At 36.8% G+C, this 20,946-nt stretch overlaps 1 protein-coding gene across 1 annotated transcript in view; it reads right to left on the bottom strand.

Moving 5' to 3' along the window:
• Nucleotides 1–1,488: 1,488 nt before the first annotated feature.
• COMMD10 (COMM domain containing 10) overlaps nt 1,489–20,946 on the bottom strand; it is a 103,904-nt gene continuing 84,446 nt past the window's right edge. The window contains exons 6-7 of the mRNA XM_015652532.3: nt 2,814–2,873; nt 1,489–2,185 (exon numbers count right to left, since the gene is read on the bottom strand). Coding sequence (XP_015508018.1) covers nt 2,147–2,185; nt 2,814–2,873 — 99 coding nt within the window. The 3' untranslated portion in view covers nt 1,489–2,146. The remainder of the gene's footprint in view (nt 2,186–2,813; nt 2,874–20,946) is intronic.

Below are 20,946 nucleotides of genomic sequence, written 5' to 3'. Positions count from 1 at the left end.
TGTCATCTTTTCCAGGGTTTCTGCTCTCTTCCTGGTATTTTCCATCACCCAAATTCCATCCTTGGAAATATCCATTTATCTACCCCTCTCCTTCCTTCTTCTTCTCAATTTCTTCTTACTCTCATTTCTTTTTTCAGATGTGGCTGCTGATTTGTCCAATGATTCTTGCTCCCCAAACCAGTCCAGCCCTCACCTCCTCCTCCAGGATTCACTGATCACTGTCTACATTCACAAAAGTAACTTAAATCCCTCACACAACCACCTTAGTATGTCCTGTATCCACACAGGAAATTCTGACCTCACTTCAGCCCTGACTTCCAGAATGTAAACTCTGGAAACTCAGAGAAAAGGCTCAAGAGCAGTGTTCTAGCACAAAGCATACCGTGCAGCAGGACTGGCAGAGAAGACATGTCGTGCAGAAGGGGATTCCCTCAGCTGCACTAACTACAAAGCACTGCTACTGTCAGCAAGCAGAGGGAATGGTAGGGATGTGTCCACCTGCAGACATGCTCCAGTCTGTGCAGTGTGAGATGAGCGAGCTGGCAAGCTCTTGTTGAACAGCCAGACCGAGGATGTGACATCTGTGGGTGGGAGCACTGTACCTCTAGAAGATACAGCACGTTTGCTGGGGCTTATGACAGGACATGATTTTGGCAGCCAGTCTCACAAGCCATAACTGGACAGCTGAGGATATTCTGCTGTGCAATGGTGACTCCTTCCTTCCTCCAGGGGAACAGTGTTACTGTATCAGAGGGGTAGAGTATCATTTGGCTTCTCCTTTAAGAGTAAAGGACTATGGTAAGTGTGTCTTTTCCCCTTCAGTGTCCTTTACTCACACATAGGCTGTTAATAGCTTTACCATCTGAATCTATGAATTTTCAGCTTGGACAACTTGTGCAAACCTCACACAAATCTCTAACAACAAAGCAACAAAAGGGCACAAACCTCCAAAAGCAACAAAGTGGGAAATCTGGCACAGGAGGTTCTGAACTATTCAGGAGAACCAGCTATTCAAAACATACATTATGGTTATACTTTTATCCACAGTCATGAGAAACAAGCTAGAGAAGGAAACTGTCTGGTTGGGTATTAACCATCCCTGATGTAGGCATCAGGAAGAAAATGTTCTTAATCTCTGAAAAGGCAAATTTCCTCTCACCTCCTAAAAGGCCAGAGCCCAGAGTTGTTAACTGTGCAGCAATGAAGTTGCCTGTCAATAAATGGCAACAAAGAACTAAGATGACTTTTGCCTTCCTCCTGCTGCTCATGAATCATCTGGAACTAATGGGCAAAAGTACGACCAACTCAGCCTTTAATCACTGTACTTCAACTTTTCCTGCTCAGTGTAAAAACACTGGTGGTATAAACAGCATGAGGAAGGATCAACATAGCTTTCAGAAATCTGTCAGATAATTTCAGTATTTTTTGTTTTATACTCTGAGATTTCTCCCTTCAGTTATACACCATACTTCTTAGATTCATTAGTGGGCAAGCAGTGCTAAGAAGCCATGTTTATTTTTGGTGCCAAGAGTAAACGTGTAAATCAGAGACATTGTTGATTATTTCAAATAAAAAAAAAACCAAACTAAAATAGAACAAAGACAACAAAATGAAGTTTGACGAGCCCCAAAATAAGCTTTTAAAATTCTGAATTTATTTTGAAAAATCTGCAAGAAGCATTATCAATTGTGTGAATAATATTTAAAAAGGATAGAGATTCTAGCAGCTGTGTATTTCCTTAAAACTTCCACATTTATGTCTACAAAAAAATACTTTTTTCGTGGTCTCTCACTAACACGCCAATTTCTACCAGAATCAATTAACACACATAATAGGATGAAAAAACTATTTCAGAAGCAGGGTAGCATTCTTTTGCAGGGACAGGGGGTGGGCAGGGTGTTTCCCCACTGCAAGTAAAGAAGACATTTTTCACAACTGCTAAGCAAAAAAGAGAAAGTCCATTAGGATCTTCAGACCTTCAACAAAGACTCTTGGCTAATGGTACTGGTCTAAAAAGCAGATAAGCCAAATAATTTTACAAGAAGCAACCCGCTGAATCCTTCAGGAAACACAGCTTGGCAATCTATCTTCAATTCAAAATAATGAGGTGGCAGGAGCGCGATAGAGAAATAAGTCTTCTAAAACATCACGTAAGGGAATCCAGCTGTGCTTGTATAGTTTCCAGCTATTTAAAGGAAAAAAAAAGAGAGGAAAAAACCTCCACTCGTAAAATGTTGTTTAGAAACATGCTAACAGAAATATCCAATATCTTCAACTATGCATACCAAATATATTTGCATACCAATATAAAAATCCTGTACTCATGAATATTTGTTTTTACATAAAGCTATTAGAATTCATTGCTGCAGTTTAAATATTCAAATTTTAAAGAAACAGTTGTCTAAATACTAACTGTTTAGCATGCACAGATGTTTTCCTGTGAATTTCCAAGGCATAATAACAAGGAAAAAAAATAATAGAGTTCAGTTTGACTGGATTACGAGCCTAGCATCTTGACTGAAGATGTAACACAAAGATGCTGTCTCCAGAGAGATCCCCACTGTCAATCATCAGCTATTCCTCCTGATCTAACTGCCAGCTTTGCTTATAGTGACCCAAGCCCTGCATATTCCAAAGCTGAATGCAGAGGCTCTTCTTCAAAATGGTTTATGTGATTAAAGAAATCCAACAGCCTTATTTTAAGTTGGATCTCTTCTTTCCAGTTTTATTAGATTTAATTAAATAGGCAACACTTCCTGCTGAGCAGCATAAGGTGTTTACAAAGAAACTATAGTATTGTAAAATGTACAGACCTTGTTGTAGAACTCAAATAGCTCCTGATGGCTAAATTCTACAAACACCTTCTTCAGGTTCTGTAAAGAAGAAAGAAAAAAAAAATTAAAAAAATTAAGGAAGAATAATACTTCTCTCTTCTCTTCTCTTCTCTTCTCTTCTCTTCTCTTCTCTTCTCTTCTCTTCTCTTNATACTGCCCTAAATTATTAATCTGTGAAATTTGTATGAAGGTAAGATATCAGTTATCTCCTGGGATACTATTTAGATGAAAATAGAAGCCTGATTTTCTGGACTTGTTTTTTATATTTTGTAATCTCTAGAGGCACAGAGGTTTATTTGGTTGGTGGTCTTTTTTCCTTTTCTTTTTCCTCCTTTTTATTTTTTTCTCCTTTTTTCCTTTTTTTTCCTTTTTACCTTCTCTTCTCTTCTCTTCTCTTCTCTTCTCTTCTCTTCTCTTCTCTTCTCTTCTCTTCTCTTCTCTTCTCTTCTCTTCTCTTCTCTTCTCAACATTAACTCCAGTAAATCAGAATATAAGAGTAAGCTATATTAAAGATAATGGTTAGTTTCCTTCCATTCACTATAATGTTCCTTGTACATGTATATTTCATTTAAGTGAAGAATTCAAATCTACCAGTATATCAATTTTCCTCCTGTGAAGAACAGTAATAAAATAATCTATGTAAAGAATTTAGTCACCTTATTTTTAAGACAGACAAAAATGGCAGATTACATTCATCTTTCTCAGCAGTCCATCTAAGATCTGGTAAATACTATTTCACAGTGACAAAGTCAGTAGTGTATTTGACTGAACTGACACAGCTATTAATGTACTGCACAAGCACAGAGCTGATACTTCCATTCATTAATCTAACAGTTCCAATCTTAGCATGCTGACACTGCTATAGGCATCCATGCAGATTCAGCCCAAATTAACAATTAACACAACAGTTTCAAAGCAGTGCTTAAGCACTTTAAAAACCCACAAAATAACACGACTGATGAAAACTACTGTAGATAAAACAGATGGTGGTAATAATCCTCTGCATGCATGTGCTGATATCTGTGGAGATGGGGGTTAAATTAAAACTTCTGTCCTGCTTAACTTGCTTGGAGCCCTCTACCTTCAATCAGAGTGCAGATCTATCCACACAACTCCTAACCTGATTCCTTCTACTTCACTTTGTGACTTTATTTATTTAAAAGTAAATTTCTATTTCTGCACATTCTCTTTGTTTTTCTTAGACTTTTCAAGGCTTGGAGGCATTCCTGAGGATAAAAGCTGCACTTCCATGAACACTAACAAGTCTCTGTGAAAGCCAAATCTTTCTCTGGATGCCTCTACTCACAAAATATTATCAGCTGAAAAAACGTACACACACCACGTTTCTTTAACTGGTACCAACTTCATGTAGCACTAGGGTCAATAGAAAAACACTTGTTTATCCACTCAACTTAAATGAGCAAGGACACTTTTGCATACAGACAAGGCTGTGGGCCAGATTCTGTGTACTCAAAACAATGCAAGTCTCAAGTTATGCCAAATAATGTCACTGAATTTGGCACACCCAATGCACAAGACCAGCAGAAGCCCTGGGAACACAGTATAGGTACTGCCTGGTGCCTGCTCCTCAAAAGGAGCTGTAAGAGACACAGGAAAGAGATAAAATAACTGGGGCCAGCCTGTCTGGTGCAATTCCTCCTTCCCGCTCTGCAGAAAGAAGGAACCCTTCCAACAATTTCAGGACGGCTACAAAAGCCTAGAAAAGGACCAGTGATTTGCATGAGAGACCAATCTTCCCCCTCTGGGAAGGAACAATGCAATACTGTGAATCGTACGGTGAATACAAAATAAAACTACCAGGACAGCAGTTTTCTTTGCCATGACTCCAGCTGATCCTCCCTCCAAAGAGCATAATGCCATGACAGGGAAGTAAAAGCATTTTTAAAGGCTTTCTAACAGCTAAGAAACAAAAAAGAAAGCAAACAAGGGTTTTCTTCAGAAGAGAAAGTGGGCAGAGGAAAGAAGAAAGATACACTAATAGCAAAGTGATCTACCATTTCAGCTGGGATGTTTGCTTGGCATTTGCCTTCCTAGTAGGATTCTGACAACTGAATGGAAGGAATCAGAACTGCAAAGAGGAGGTTCAGTGAAAGGACAATTTCATGTATCTTAAAAGTCTATCAGTCATAATTAATATCTATGATAATTTCTTGAATGATTTCTCGAAGGGGAATCTGCTGGATTTTGATATGACAGTTTTGCAATGCCTCCCAGAGAGGGGCAGAGAAAGACCTCTGACCATCAGATCTCATTTCTCTGATCTCTGTGTCTCATTCAAGATGGGCATCTTCTGGTACTACTTCAGATCAGCAAGCACAATCAATTCTCTTTCTCTCTCTCCCATCCCCCCCCCCCCCCCCTCTCTCTGTGTCTCACTGCTTGTCTTTCATATTTTCTAACTACATTATTTACTGTTAGTTATTAGTTACTCATAGAGTATGCAAATGAAAAAAAGTCCAGACCTTTTAATTCAGATTCTCTTTACAATTAATAAAAAACCCCACTATGCTTTATGACAGGATGAGATCTCTCTTCTCATTATTATTTAATAATCATACTCTGATAACTAGGACAAAATTTATGTTGGATTGTGGCAGGCAAATATCTGTGGAGATCTAAAAAGAAAGCATTCTGTGCTGGGCTATGTTTCTGATCTGGGGTGGGAAGAAAGATTGTCAATGGGAGAGAGATGTAACAATCTCATATGAAATACGTTGTTTATCTGCACTTAATCATCTGCTAATATTTGTTTATATGTGTAAAAATCTGGTACATCCACTACACCACTTCAACAGAGAGTAGTGTCACAAAAAAAACCCATGCAGAAGTATGGCACCAGTTACAAATGTTACTTTACTATATTAAATTTCTCACTAGAATGAGTCTGTTGAGGAAGGTGATAAATTATCATTTTTATGTGGTCAGAAGCTCCTATATAAATTACAAAAACTTTGTATCATAACTATCCCTACAAAAGACCCTACTTCTCAGGCGGCTGATAGCCCCCCATTTTTAGCGGAGGTATCCATCACTCACTTATTTGCTTTATTCTGTGTGAATATAAACAAGTGCAATTAAAACTGTGTGCCACAGGACTAGGTTACCATCCAGTTCTTCAATTACTCAGTAAAATTGTCTTAAAAATGACTATATAGATAGAATATTGCTAAACCCCCCAGAGCAGGCAAATTCCTAATATACTTAATGGAATTTCACTCAGATAAGCATACAAAATTACAAACCACAATAATATTTCAACCATAACTAAAACACAGGATGAAAAAAATCGCTTTCAGCTTACTTACTTAATTAAATGTCACTGTGTGCAGACAAAACCTCAACCTATTTATGGAAAGTACAGCTAAGCTGACTTCTTTTATCTGCATATACAAGTTTTCAGATGTTGTCTCTGATCTAGTATGTGTTTCCCAGACGTAAATAAGAAAACAGCAATTTTCTGGATGTCTAACTTCTTTCTTCTTTTTATCAAATGTATCATTCTTTTCTCCTCTTTCCTTATAAGTATCTTCCCATCCCTCACCTTCACACTATTCTCTCACCCATTTCTGGCATCTCATTTTCTCTTTCTTTTAATCATCTTCATTGAAAGAAAACTAAATTCAGCAACCAAAAAACTAAACTGATTTTATTCCCATTGTCACACTTTGTCACTCCAATAGCTTTTCCAATCACATCCCGAATTTTGTTGTTGTGCCAGTGTCCTAGCTCCTACTTTTAGGAGTTTTAGCCTTTAGTGTGACAGTTTCATATCATCAGAGAAACATAGCTGAAGATGCTATTCTTATGAAGACAAAGAAATCTCTGAAGTACCAAATATTCATTCTTTGGGCTGCTCTGAAAATACAGAGACAGGTTTTTTGTCTGATACAATATCCATGAAGGGTGGCAGGGACTGCATGAGAGGAAGATGCTTAATAAGCATAGCTAAAGAGTATGTGCAGCACATTAGCTGAATTAAGTTGCTGTTAAGTTCATTGTGTTCATCTACTGTAAAACATGACAAAGCATTGCATTTACTACTAGAAAGGTCTACGTGAATATCAGGTGTCACCAAGAAAAATCTTTATATCACTCTGAATTCACTGCAAGGAATACAGTAAGAAGCTTTGTGAAATGTGTGGCTTGACATGTTTGGCTATGTATCACTAGTGAGTGTATTTTAAGTGTAAAAATTAGATTTTTGTGCCATTTTCCCTTCATACATCTAGATGAAATCTGATTTCATTCCACCTCTTCTTTCACCCCAGGGTTGTATCAATTTACAACTTGCAGCCTCCTGAGAACTGTGAAATGCTAATAAGTTTAACTGATTAGGGTTGTTTTCTCCCCTTAAGTATCTTCTCACTTACCGTCTGCTATTATTTTAAAAAATGTAACATCTTCATTGGTCTCTAAAACCAAATTTCCTTTGGGGGTGGAAGGGGGGCAGAGAAGAGGAAAGAGAAATGAGAGGAAAATGAAGATAAAACCTTTATATTCCCAGACAATATTAATATGTTAACCTAACCAGAACCGCCATTCTGAATGTCTGGCTAATTCTATGAAATAACCATAGTCATTTAATATACACTTAACTTACAACCATCACCAAACAGGCAATTTTTTAGCTGCACATGATCATAAGCATAAGATGATGACGAATACAAGATATGTAAGAAATGTAAGAGTCTCCAATTCCCATTATCTTGGCTAACTATTTTAAACATGAATATCTTCTTGCTGCAAAATGTTTCTGTGGAAACCAAGCAACAAAGGTCTCCTTAAAATACTTCAGAAAGTAGAGGCAAATTTCTGGTAATAACCAAAGGATTGGGTTTTGTTTTTAAGGGCTTTGTTGGTTGGTGGAGTTTTGCAGAGTTTTGCAGCCTTACACACTACACAGCTATTTCACACATTTAAGTCCCCAACCCCATGTGTAAGCATAGAGTAATGCACTAGAAGTTATAAATAAAAGCTAAACTTCTGGTTTAAGGCTAACTTGAATACAAAAACCTGATATTACTGTTCTCAACTGCAAAGCTATAACTACTTCAACGATACTGAAAAATAAAAGCAAACTATTTTGAAGCAAACAGAGGGATAAGCTGAATTAGATCATATATTTAAAAGCTAAATGTCTACTGATAATTATAATGTTCTGTGACTGCACACATGTAAAAAAATACAATATATTCAGAGAAGCTTTTTGATAGTAACTCAGTGAAATAACATACATCCTAGTCTTCATATTCTAATATTACCTTTAATACTATCTTGAGCAACATCTCCATAAGGTTTGAGATAAGAATATTTTCTCACTTGCTATCCATTCTCCAATATATTCTTGTTAGATACCCTTGTAACCTCAGAACAGAATTATATGGATAACTAAGCTATTCAGTTTATGGACAAATTAAGATTCATTCCTAAACAGACCCCAGTTGATTCTTACTAGCCTACATTTCCCTCTGAACCTACAAATTTTTGTGCTACATTAATTCAGACTTCCTTTAAACTTCCTTGGACCCTGGAGAACTGTACATTCACCTAGGCACTTACAGCTCTTTTTCTATTTGTATCTCACAGAATTTATCAAAAAGTTTGAACTGCTTGGTCAGGAAGATCAATGTTAAGAAGAGCATATGCATTAAAACAGACCAGCATCTCTTAGAAGAACAGCTGTTTCTTAACTCTCTGTATATAAGAGACAGTAATTAAAACTTCTTCATATTCTTACAGCTGTAGATGGATGTAATTCAGCTCAGGGATTCAGCAAAACACAGGGAGTTAAATACAGACTAATATATTCCTAATTAAACTTTTTTCACATCATCAAAAAATGTAACCTCCAAACTTAATTCTTTTTCCAAGCTTATCTCCATCTGCAATACCAAACTACTATTTCTGTAGAGAAAAAAAATAATAATTTTTATGACTAAATTACACACATTTCAAGTTTCAGTGTGTAACTGCTATAAAATGTAAAATAATAATCCACCTTTTTCCTGGCCAACATATTAACACATAGTTTGGAAACATACTGCAGTCTACCTTTCAAAGTTGCATTGCTTTTCCATATAAACTTAAGAAATTCAAATTCCTTGTGGATTCAGGGAGATCAGGATCTGCATCATAATAAAGATGTCTTTCCCTCTCTTTGCAATCTGTATGTAAGCATCCTAGCCAAAGGTCTGTGTTGATTGCTGAGATCTAACCAATGTATTACTGGAATTTATAGACATACATACAGATAAATCTTGAATGTCACTCCAGAAGATTCAGGATCATTTAAACATGTTTGCATGGAAAATGGCAAGAATGAATTTATTGCCCAGTCAGGTAATAAGGTAACAGATTCTGCAGGCATTGGGACACCTACAGAAGACCTGGCATATTCACAAACTGCAATAAGAATTGTCAGTCACTACCATTTTCATTACTCCTGTTCCTCTGCACCCTCACAAAAATATCCATTACTGGCTGAATGAATTGATGCAAAACTACAGACAGGAAAGGGGACACGACTACTGAAAAGACCACATAGGATGGGAAGATCATAGAGCATTAGAGGCAGACAGGTCCCTTTTTTCACAGTAGGTAAGAAAAATACTTTTAAAACTGAGAAAACTATCGGGAGAAAAACCAAAACAAAACTACAGTTTTCATCTCGGTACATCATGTCAGAGTAAACACCATCTTGCTAAAGAAAAGAGAGATAGAACAGCCTTTTTTCCAATAGCTGTATCCAAGCAAAGTGTTCCTAAGAATTTTCATTCCTGTAAGTACCACCATTATAATGGTTGGCCTTTTAATGATACTTTTGCATGGAAAACCTCTCAAAAACAGAAATCTAGAGATGAGGGTTGACACTTCTGTGCAGGTTATGTTAAATAAACTTTAAGAAACACATCACAGTGTACAAACATGCTTTTTGGAGAAATGAGTGGTAGACATTTATCAGTGTATGCCTATCACATAAAAGCATGTCTTTTACATTTATATTGCCCTTATGTTGCATGTACAGAAAACGGCTCACAGAAGATCTATGGAAAGGCTGACTTGCTTTATGTCAGTTCTGTATTTTGTATTTACCTTCACATGCCTTTTCCTTCTTTGAAGATAACTATACACACTGCACAAGTTCCTGATTGATTCTTCAGCAGACTCCACATGGATTCAGTCACTAAGAGCAACAAGCATTCATCCACATGAATGTTGTTGTATTTTCAGGATTCAATGGCAAAACATGCATAATTTCCAAAACCAGTATATCCAACAAAACGTGTGTTTAAAAATCGGCTCATCCACTGAAAGGCTGCTACAATTACTAAGAATGTCACAGATTAATCTGAGGAACATGGGTCCTAATAATTATTATTTTCCTGTTTCTTGCCTAATTTTGCAAATTCTACTGTACTCCAAATACCACAGAAAGCTCTCTGGAGAAGCAATCCTACTAAAAATTAAAAAAAAACCCCTACCAAATGAAAGCTCTTCCTTCCCATTAAATTTCATTGTATCAAGTTTGGAAAAAAGAGTTCACATGAAATCATGTACACCCAAATTGTTGCATACTGCTTATTCTGCCTGTAACTATCAAAACAGAACTTTCTTCTTTAGTCAGAACTGTACTGCGATAACGGGTTTTATTCCTCAGAAGAAATTAAATTCTTATCTTTCACATTTTAGGATACCTCATTTGTCACAGAAATTATGATATTTAAGTAATTAAGTTCAGGAACACTGAGAGGAAAACTAGGCAGCTGAGACTCTGTGTTTATTTCCACTGGGGCTAGAATGTACAAAGTCACAGCTTCTTCAAAGCCAAGAAGACCAGTGAATTCACATTTCCATTCTAAAGATAGTTCACATCAAAACTGATACAACAGCCCTACAGTCACCTCAAATGATAAGGAATTCAATTTTCTTATTATTATTGTATATACAGATAACCTCTGCTGAAGAAACGGAAAGCCTAGGCATGCTGGCACCAGAAACATTTTCAAGGTTTTCTGACCTCACATATTCACCAGATTTGATCACTGATGCCATTTTGATTTGATGCCACATTAAATTTTACAAACTACATATCAAAAAGATGTCATGCAGCTACAGTTATAAAATGTTTTCACTACTGCAATCAGAAAATAATCAAATTCTAGGAAATTAACAGAACTGAGTGTAAATATTAAGTGCACGATTAGCCTAGTATTATCATCCACCAAATAAAAATTATGAGCTTAAATGGCAAACAATGCACCTTGGGTGTCTTGGAACAGTGAAGCTCAGCCCACAGCATCAAAGGCAGACTGAGAACTCTTTGCATTTAAATATATAATGGTCAAAACCCCCTATTAGCAAGAAGGGAAGCTCAACACCATGCACAGAGTGTTTTAAAGAGCTTCTCACACAGCTTGCTGGCAGCTGATGTAATTAACCTGGAGTTACAAATACTTCATGTTCTAATCAGTTACATATGTTATGTTGGGTCTGAAGCTGGATTTAGAGGAAGCTCGAATTGGAATTTGGAAGCTCCAAACTACTCAGGAAGTCACCCCTTTCTTCTAGTCTAAAAGCCAGATAAAACCTCCTCTGTTCAGAGAAGAAACCGGGGTTGTTATCATCTGCATCCACATCTACAGCTACAGATCCGACAGCAATACTGTATGGTGAAGTCAAGCAGATGTCTAACATTTTAAAAAGGATTTATATCTCCATTTAAGAATGGAGGAAGCTGGCATCTTTTTGAATTATTACCTTCTGAGCCTACCTGGTTCAGTAAGAAACTGCAATGCTGTTTTAGCACAAAGAGCCATTCTTTCTTCATCACTGGAATACCTGAAAGTATCTACTATTTCTACTGAGGCACAAGAAAAGCAGCTGGATAAAAGATGCCAGCAGTGAGAAGAAAGATCATGGGAAGCTTAGATCCACATGAAATCAATGTAACTAGTGTGAAAACACCCTTTCAAAAATCTGCTTAAATATTTACAAAATGTCAAGATTAGTTAATTTGCAAATTAGTTATTTTTGTTTGAAATGGGTCACTCGGAGTATCACAAATCTGAATTTTTTTAGGCTGATCAGCAAAGATAAAATGTTTGGGCTTTTTTTTTTCTGTGCTAAAGGGATGCTAGTGGCTGTCAGCAAGTATGTTTTTGATCTCCAGTGGGCATATCATTCCAGCAGCTAGCAACTGAGGGCTTGCACACAAATCTCAGCTGCTGAAAGATAGGGGAAGTCATGCAGAAATGAGGAATGTTAACTAGCAGTCTAGTCCCCCAGCAGGATCAAAGCCAGAACTCTTAGGGAATAAGGTTGTTTGTAAAGTAGTGCATATTTTATCCTTCTTAAAAAATGATTTATTTTTATGAAGAAGTCACCTACTTACTATTTTTACTGCATTCTAAGGGCTCTACAGCTCACAATGCTCACGGATCTACAAATAAGTGGTGGTATCTCTTCCTTGCCATAAGCAACCCAGCAAAGCCTTGAACCAGAGCTACCTGTTTGTATCAAGTACACAGTGATGTCAGAGTGTGAACAAAATTACATTTCATCACTAGCCTGACCAAGAAAATACCCTCAGGCAACAGGGCACAGTGCAAAACTTGAAGGTCATTAAAACCAGTTTCTCAAATTAGATAAAAAAGCTTCACCTTTTTACAAGAATTACAAATAGATTATGTGGCCCTCTTTCATTATGACGCCACAAAATTAATAAGAATGTGGAAACAACCCTTACTACCAAGCAATAAAGCAACAACTTTCTCATTTGTCACTGAAGGTTACACAAATTTTAATGACACAAAATTACCAGTTTTGGATTTCAGACAATGGAAATTCAGTGATTTTGCTTTACTACTTTTGCTGACAAGTTATTTAAAGCTTGATGCAGTGGAGTGGTGTGAATTCTCACTGCTTACTGAAAACTGGACGAGTGCTAAGGACAGAAAGTACAAGTTCTGTGTGTTTTCACATACACCAAAGATGAAATGAGATCTCTCACCCACAGTTTCTTTCAAAGCCACACTATGAACATAAGTGTGTAAGTAATATCCTCTCAGGAAAGAAAAAAAAAAAAATTGGCTTGACATAACTTGAAAGAGGGTATCAAATGCCTTTTTATTTTATTCAAGTCTGTGTGCTATTGAATTACAGTCCATACACATTGCTTTTAAAGACAGTAAATAATAATAAGGAATATAGTATTAGATTCAGATTATTTTACAGATGGCAGGAGCACAATAAAGTACTCAGGCCCACTGCAATGGTTTCATTTATTATCAAAACCAAGATACTTTTTAAACAAATCCATTCAGCTCTCAATTAATTACATTTTTCTCTTTCACAAGAGAACTGCATGATGAAAAACTAAAATGGTAGAGCAAGCAATAAGAGATGTATGTGGTATAATCTTTTCACAAAGACAGACATTAAATTAATATTTAAACTAAAGTATTTTTTATGTTTTTAACATATGAGTTCTTCAAAGGAAAAAATGGAATAGTAAGATGTTACAGGTCAGTTTGCAAATACTATTTTCTTAGAATCACACATCATTAAGGTTGGAAAAGACCCCCTATGATCATTGAGCCCACCCAACCTTTGACCAAACACCACCATGCCAGTGAAACCACAGCACTAAATGCCACACCCCGTCATTTCTTGAACACTTCCTCTACCACCTTCCTGGGCAGTCCATTCCAATGTTTAACAACTTCTTCCAGGAATAATTTCTTCCTGCTGTCCAACCCACCCTGGAACAGCTGGAGGCCATTTCCTCTTGTCCTGCTGCTAGTTCTACAACCTTTCTACAACCTCCTTTGAGGTAGCTGTTAGTACAAGGCAGCATCCAGCTGCATTTAAGGTGTAAAACTGGTCACTGAGCAGCAGAAAAATTAACTAGAAGAAAGAATGGCTGAAATGGTAAATCAGAAAGACAGCCTGATCATCCTAGTCAGGATCAGAGTCTTTATAAAAGAGCATATTAAGAGTACCTGTGCTTTCCTACTGGTGTGACAGAATTAATAGTTGAACACATACAGAGGGCAATGCCACTGCATGAGAAATGTTCTGTTCAACAAATCTGTTGAAGAACATAATTCCAAGACCCTGCACGGAAGACTGAATTCCCCAAATTGCAAACCACTTTCTTTAATGAGAACAGCAGACTAACATACTTGGAAGCATTATTTTTAAAGGATTAAAACACTATTGTGAAAGAGAAGTAATGCTGTTTGGACTGTTTTGTTTCTTTTAGAGATAAACAGATTGACTATTTTACAACCATCAACTAGGCAGGACCCTATGGCCAGGCAGTGGCTTTGTGGGATTAGAGGCTACCTAAGGAACACACAGATCCAACAGCTGATTGGCCAGTTGGCAATCTGCTCCTCAAACTGATAAACACAGTACCTGGGGTTTTGTGGTATTGGTAATATCCTCTAAATCATTTTATATAATATCCTTCTATATAATATCCTCCTAAAACTGAAGCCTACAGAGATAAGAAATTCTAGAATGCAGTAACAAAGCCCGATTCTACAAGAGAAGGGGCCAACTGAATAAACTGCATGCCTTTATCAGCAGGAACTTTGATAAATATTCAAAATGAGGTTTTGTGTTTGAACAAAAATGTTTCTACCGGAGTTGTTCATATTTTCTGTGTGTTGAAAATACTGAAATGTGAAAATAATCACATGGGAGGTCAAAAGCTAAAAGTCATTTAACAATAGCTATCTTTGGTACAACAGTGAATGAAATCCAGAATACTGAAGATTCAGAAAGACTTTCCATTCCTTTTTTCTCCTGGGAACTAAACCTTTCCTTTCTGAAATACACTCTACAAAATTAATACACGAATGACAAGAGATTCTTATCTTAAAACATATTCCATTTTAAGAAGAAGAGAAGATAGCGTTTTACCTCCACTAGCAAAAACACAGCCATCAGCCAGAGTGCAGTTTCTCCTCTGTTCAGCACTTGTAAGGCTCCATATGAGACACTGCATTCAGTTCTGCACAGCCTGGTACATGAGAGATATTTGGAAACTGGGCGGAGTTGATATGAAAGGTTATCATCTGGATATACCAGATGTGAAGAGATACTAGAAGGTCTGCTTAGTTTGTAACAGTGTTAAGAATAGGGAATCTACCTGCAGTGCTATTGTCCTCAGGTAATCCTTAATGTTATTGTATTCCAAACCTATCTGTTCCCAGAACTTCTCACCGTATCTTTAAGACCCTACAAGCAAGAATCCTGGTGGCAAGTGTTCTATTGCAGGTACATCTACAATCATCTCTTCCAGGCGGTTTCCTGATTTTTGCCACATGGTATTTGCTTCACCAGCTCTTCGGTCTTTGCTTAAGCAGAGATTTTCTCCATTTGGGATTCTCCTTTAAATTTTTTTTTTTTTTTTGTCTTCTGGGGGAGGCTGCAGCAGGGATTTCAGGCTGCCTTGGGGAGGGTTCTGCAGGTGCCTGTCAGCAGGGGAGGTGCTGCCTCAGTGAGCAACATCTCCCTCGGTCCTGCAAGCCCAAAGCTGTCCCTGCTGGGCATGGTCTCGGGAAGGGCATTTCCAGCATTTCGGGTTTCTTTGTTTGGGTGGCAGATCATGAATTTGTAGGTATCTAGCCGGTTATTTACTGTCACCTTTTTTATTCTTGCCTGCTGCTATTTTGTCTGTTGCTAAACTTTAAATTTGTTAATTTTCCACTTATATCTGTCGGTATCTCATTCATTACTGGTGGGAAGGGATTAGTTGGAATCAAGGGGAATGTTACTCATTTCACACTGCCCACCTCTTTATACTGTCTCAAATCTATACACCTTTTGTATGTATTGTAGAATTTGAACAATAGTAGCATTAAAATGTATCTCTGTGACAGGTAATTTTTGTTTATTCTGTTAAGTACTAGAGATCTTATCTGTTTAGCGAGTTCACTTCATATGAAAGAATCATGTTTGGCAACAAATAATAACCATTCCTCAGCTGAAGAATTGACAAGGAATACAATTTCAATCCATTCATCACCATTCAATTTTTCCAAATAATTCTCACATGGAGCTGATCCAAATGCAACCCTACAAGATGGTAGCCACACCTTTTAGATGGCCACTGTTCTTCACTCTTAAAATACCTAAATCTGGATGCACACATAATTTCAATAGATGCTGATTGATAAATAGTGAGAGTAGCCAGAAAGATGATCTCCATAACTCGGTAGGAGGCCAGCGAAGTTCACAAGAGACAAGGCTGTTGAACAGTCAAGCCCTGGGATCTGAAGACTTCCTGGCCTCCTATATTTTTATCACCACCAGTTTGAAAGTGCTGCAACTGGTGTGTGACTAAAGAATTGCAGCACAAGCTTCAATAACTCTGAAACTTTAAAGAGAGTATAAAACATCCATAATGAGCAAGTATAAGAGCGACTACCCAATGGATCCAGAGCTCTTGGATAAAAAATTGCCACTGTTAGGCAGCTACACCTCTAGACACTACCATTCAGAGCATCACTGGGCCATAGGGCTCTGGATGTAGAGGCAAAATGCTACAGTCAGATAATACATGGAGCTAGATTACCTTCAACCACTAAAAAGTGCTTAATAGAAAGTCAATAAGTTAATTTTGCATTAGTGGTTGCATAGCCCATTCTCTCAGAATCTAAGACAGCATAAAAACGCAAGGCTGGCATAAACTCTGTATTAGCTGCATATATCCTAGTTAATGTGACAGAATGGCTATCTTGTGCCCAACATTACAATTGTTCTGTGAGTAATCCAACAGTGCAGAGATATAGTATTAATGATTGTGAAATCATGCCTTGACTCCATGACTTCAACCTAATTGCAAAATTAGACTTTGTTTATTTCACAGGTGAGTACTGGCTGGCAATGAATTGAACTGAAAATGCTATTTACAGGCCAGTACGTGGCAATACTTCCAAGCAAACAAGAGACTAAAGAGGTGAAGACAGATATCAAAATGGAGCTGTAAATTGCCTTGCTGAACGCTCTTACTCAAAAGCTGCCTGGAATATTTCACTACTCTGAAGTATGAAGAGAATACTTCAGAAGAGAATACAAGACAATACTCAGAGAATGAATCTCACAGGCCATTATTCAGATGATAACAATAACATATAATAATAACAATGGTTACTAGAAAGTGCTGTATTTCTACACTACTCTTTAATGCAGCATGGCATCATCTCCCTAGTTGAAGTTTCCTGTTTAATACATTTTTCTAACACTGTTTTATGGAAACCAAGAAACACTAACGGAGACTCACAATCAAAACTACAAAATTAATGAAAATTTAAGGCAATTTACTTAAGTTATTTCATATAATCCTGGCATCCCATTGGTTCTAGTTGCTGACTAGAAAAAAAAACCAAAATCTTCTCTAGCTGAACAACTACAATCGAAAGCATAAAATACTACAAGGATTTTAAAACTAAATATAACTTTATCACAAATAATGTTTTCCACCCTGACCACAGTGGTTTAAATAGCTTCTCAATCAAGAAAAATGTGTGAAATCAGTTGTGACTGGGGATTAAAAAGACAGTAATGAGATCATGCAGATCAGTCTAGAAATCAACACAGACCTTGGAAAAGACAGATCTCAGGATCAAGTCTGCAAGACACTGTTCAGCCCTGCCATCACTCCATGTTCTAGGAGCGAGGAGGAAAACACAGTCCTTCTTCTGCCATCCCTGTGATACCCAATTAGGTGGTACCTGGCTTCAGGACTGTCCCTGTATTTCCATGACAAAAAGCAATTTTGATGGAACACAGTTACAGAACAACATGAGGTCCATCTATTAAAAAAAATGTATCTACAATCAACTTATTCCTGTTGAATCCTGAGTAAGGATCTGACTAGAGTGCTTCACTAGTAACAGAGAATTTTTTTTTTAAATATATTTTTTAAAACCTCAAGTAAAAATGTTAGGTTTTGCAGTGATAAAACCCTTCTCCATCAGTGCAAGTTTTTTTAACACCTTTAATTAAGTAAGCCACTTTTAAGAATCTCTCATTCACTCAATGTTAAAGTCTCAAAGAATGCCCAGTATTTTTGCCAGTGTAACTACTTCTCAGTGAACGGTAATAAATGCTTTATTATTTAATTTTGCTGGTTGATTGGCTGGTTTGTTTTTTGTAGCTGCTTTCCAGTGAACTGCAGTGAACATGTTACTTGGGCTTTTTAATTTATTTTTTTTGGGGGGTAGGCCTATCACAAAGTCTATCTATGCTAGATCAGAAATGGTTCCTCCTGCACTACCATTATCTAGTATAAAAATCTTGCCCTAAAACCTGTGCGAAAATATTAGGTGAATACATGCAGCTTTCATTACTTAAAATCTTGTATTCTGTTATTCAAAACATTTTTCTTCAGTTCAAGCTTTTTTGAATAACAGGGAGGAAAAATGCACTTGAAATAAATAAAATAATTTTAGAGATAATTCTAGCAAAAATGAAATATGCTCAAGGGCATCCACATTTTATGTAAATGATTAGCATGAAATAATTTTATTATGGTTAAGATAAATATCAGTGGGCAAAAGAGTGGAACGGAACATGGTAAAAGTACCAGCTTTTATTGTATTAATTGGATTCATACTACACCAGTGTAGACTAAAAGAACTGCAATGGCGTACACTAGTGTATAAAAATGTACACAAGTGAGCTTTCCAGCAAACCTGAGAACTTACCAAAGATATACTACATTTGTTCACAGATTTGTGTGTCATCTGCAGCACAGCATGAGATTAGACTGGCTATACAGTCTAATGCTTTCCTGGTAAGTTTACCTAGCCACACCTCTGATGTTCAGTTCTCCCTTTTGCAGAAAGATGAAATGACTTGCAAATGCTTCTGCTGACTTTATTTTCCTCTTGATCCTCAACACTAAGAGCTGAAGTTTTAAAAGTGGCACTTCTGAAAAAGCTTAGGAGACTCTAAGAGTGGTATCTTGCCTCATGCAGCATTTCCTATTAGCAGTTTATATTTTTTATGCAGAGTAAAGTGCAAATCTGTATAAATCAGTAAATTCAGTTTCCTCATGCTGTAATGAAGAGCTGTAACACCTTGACTCTTGAGTTATTTTTATTTATTTTCAACCCAGGTTTGGACGTCTTTTTCATGAGAGATGATGTGAACTTCTATACTATCTAGATTCTATTTTCATAGTCCAATAGAAAATGTTACATCACACAATGTACTTCTTAAAAAAACACCTCATGCCTACAATATGAGAAAGTCTCTATCAAAAAATTGAGACTGAAACCTCATTTGAAAATTACTTGCTCTTCAAAAAATCAAATTAATTAACAAGCAGGTTTTAGGCAAAATCATCTGTCCATTTCAAAAGATAATTAATAACTTTGTCCAGAACATTAAATCTTACATGGCCATAGAAATACCAACACTTAACTCAATACCATCTTGCTCAAGGGAAAATGTAGAATAGCTCTTTAGTAAACTCTGTTAAAAATGTACGGATATTTTTTGTTTTGGAAAATTTAATTTTTTTAATCCAAACCCTTAAGCGTCGCACACACTAAAAACCCACATGCATTCTAAGCAAAGCAGATCAGAAGCAGGCAGCATATATTAATAACAATGGGCCTATTAGCATGGAATCAGAATGCCAGTCTTAACACGAGCAGGTCACATGTCTGTACTTCAAGCAGACTGACAATACAAATTTTCTCAATATGTAAACATTTTGTCCCAAATGACTTTTTTGAAAATTATGACACACGCTTTACATACAGTTAGTATAAAACAAGTAAGTGTTATTATTTTCAAAATGCATAGCTGTATTTGGCTTTGCCTACGTAAAACCAGCAGAGGACAGAAAAAATAAAGTAAATGGAGGAAAAGTTACCATTAAACAAAACTAAGATTAAAAATGCTCTTTTTCCTGTGTTAGAAATTATTTTACGAAGAGACTTTGAAGCATGTTAGAGGAATATCTAGTAACACCACGAAAGCCAGAGATACAATCTTGGAGAAGGAAGATATTTTCATTGTAGAATCACAGACTGGCTTGTGTTGAAAGGGGCTCCAAGGGTTTTCTAGTTCCAACCTCTCCACAGTGGATCAGGTTGCTCAGGAATCCATCCAGCCTCCTGGAACACTTCCAGGGATAGAAAGCACACAGATTTTATTTTGCAATATCAGAAAATCAAAGAAGTCTGAAAAACAAAGGTATATTTGCCACTTGACTCCATTCCCAATCCAAGCTGATCCAGAAGCCCTCTACAAACTCTTCAAACTTGAAATCAACTCAATTGTCCAGAAAGAAACACCTTTTGTCACACTCTGCTAACCAGAACTGCAATGCCATTTAAACTCCACCAATTTTAATTGATAAACGCTCTTCAGATTTTCTGTTCTCCCTTCATGCATTTGTAGGATAAGTATTTCAAACACTTTAGTATTACTGTCAAAGGTCCTTGAAACTACCTCTTGAAACAATGTGCCTGGCCTTCAAAAGTCATCAAATGCTAATTTATTTTCTACGAATTTATTTACATTATCAAAGAACCCTTCTGTGCATGACAAAATAAACTTGGAAATACACTCTTGGTCATTACAAGTTTTATTTAGTGTTATAGAATTAGACTAAACTGGCACTTCAGTTTAATTCTACCTCAGAACACGAAATCTAACAAATTCTCAAGCAAGTCATGCCATGGATCAAAATGTCAGAAATTACAGAACAAAGATTTGGAATGAGAAAGGTAAAGGAAATGTGCAGGCAGAGCTTCCCTTAAAAGATAATCAGATCTCCAGATTAAAAAATATATATTTTCAGATTATTTCTGTTGCACTGTGCACACTCTGAAACCAATGGCTTTAAAGGCAGTATCCATGCATTCCCAACAGACACCCTTTCAGAATTCAGCTGGATTTCTTGAGTCCCCTGTGAATTTATTTGTCTAATAACCTTCAACAAACCTCTATTTGTAGGCTTGTCCCATCCTTCCTTAAACTCACATAAAAAGTTTGTAACCATATTTTTGAGCACAGCTTTCCAAAGAATTATTACTTCCATGACCGTACCAACACTTTACTT

Source organism: Parus major, chromosome Z, assembly GCF_001522545.3.
Source record: "Parus major isolate Abel chromosome Z, Parus_major1.1, whole genome shotgun sequence".
NCBI classification, from domain to species: Eukaryota; Metazoa; Chordata; class Aves; order Passeriformes; family Paridae; genus Parus; species Parus major.
This window is presented reverse-complemented; position numbering and strand designations above follow the sequence as displayed.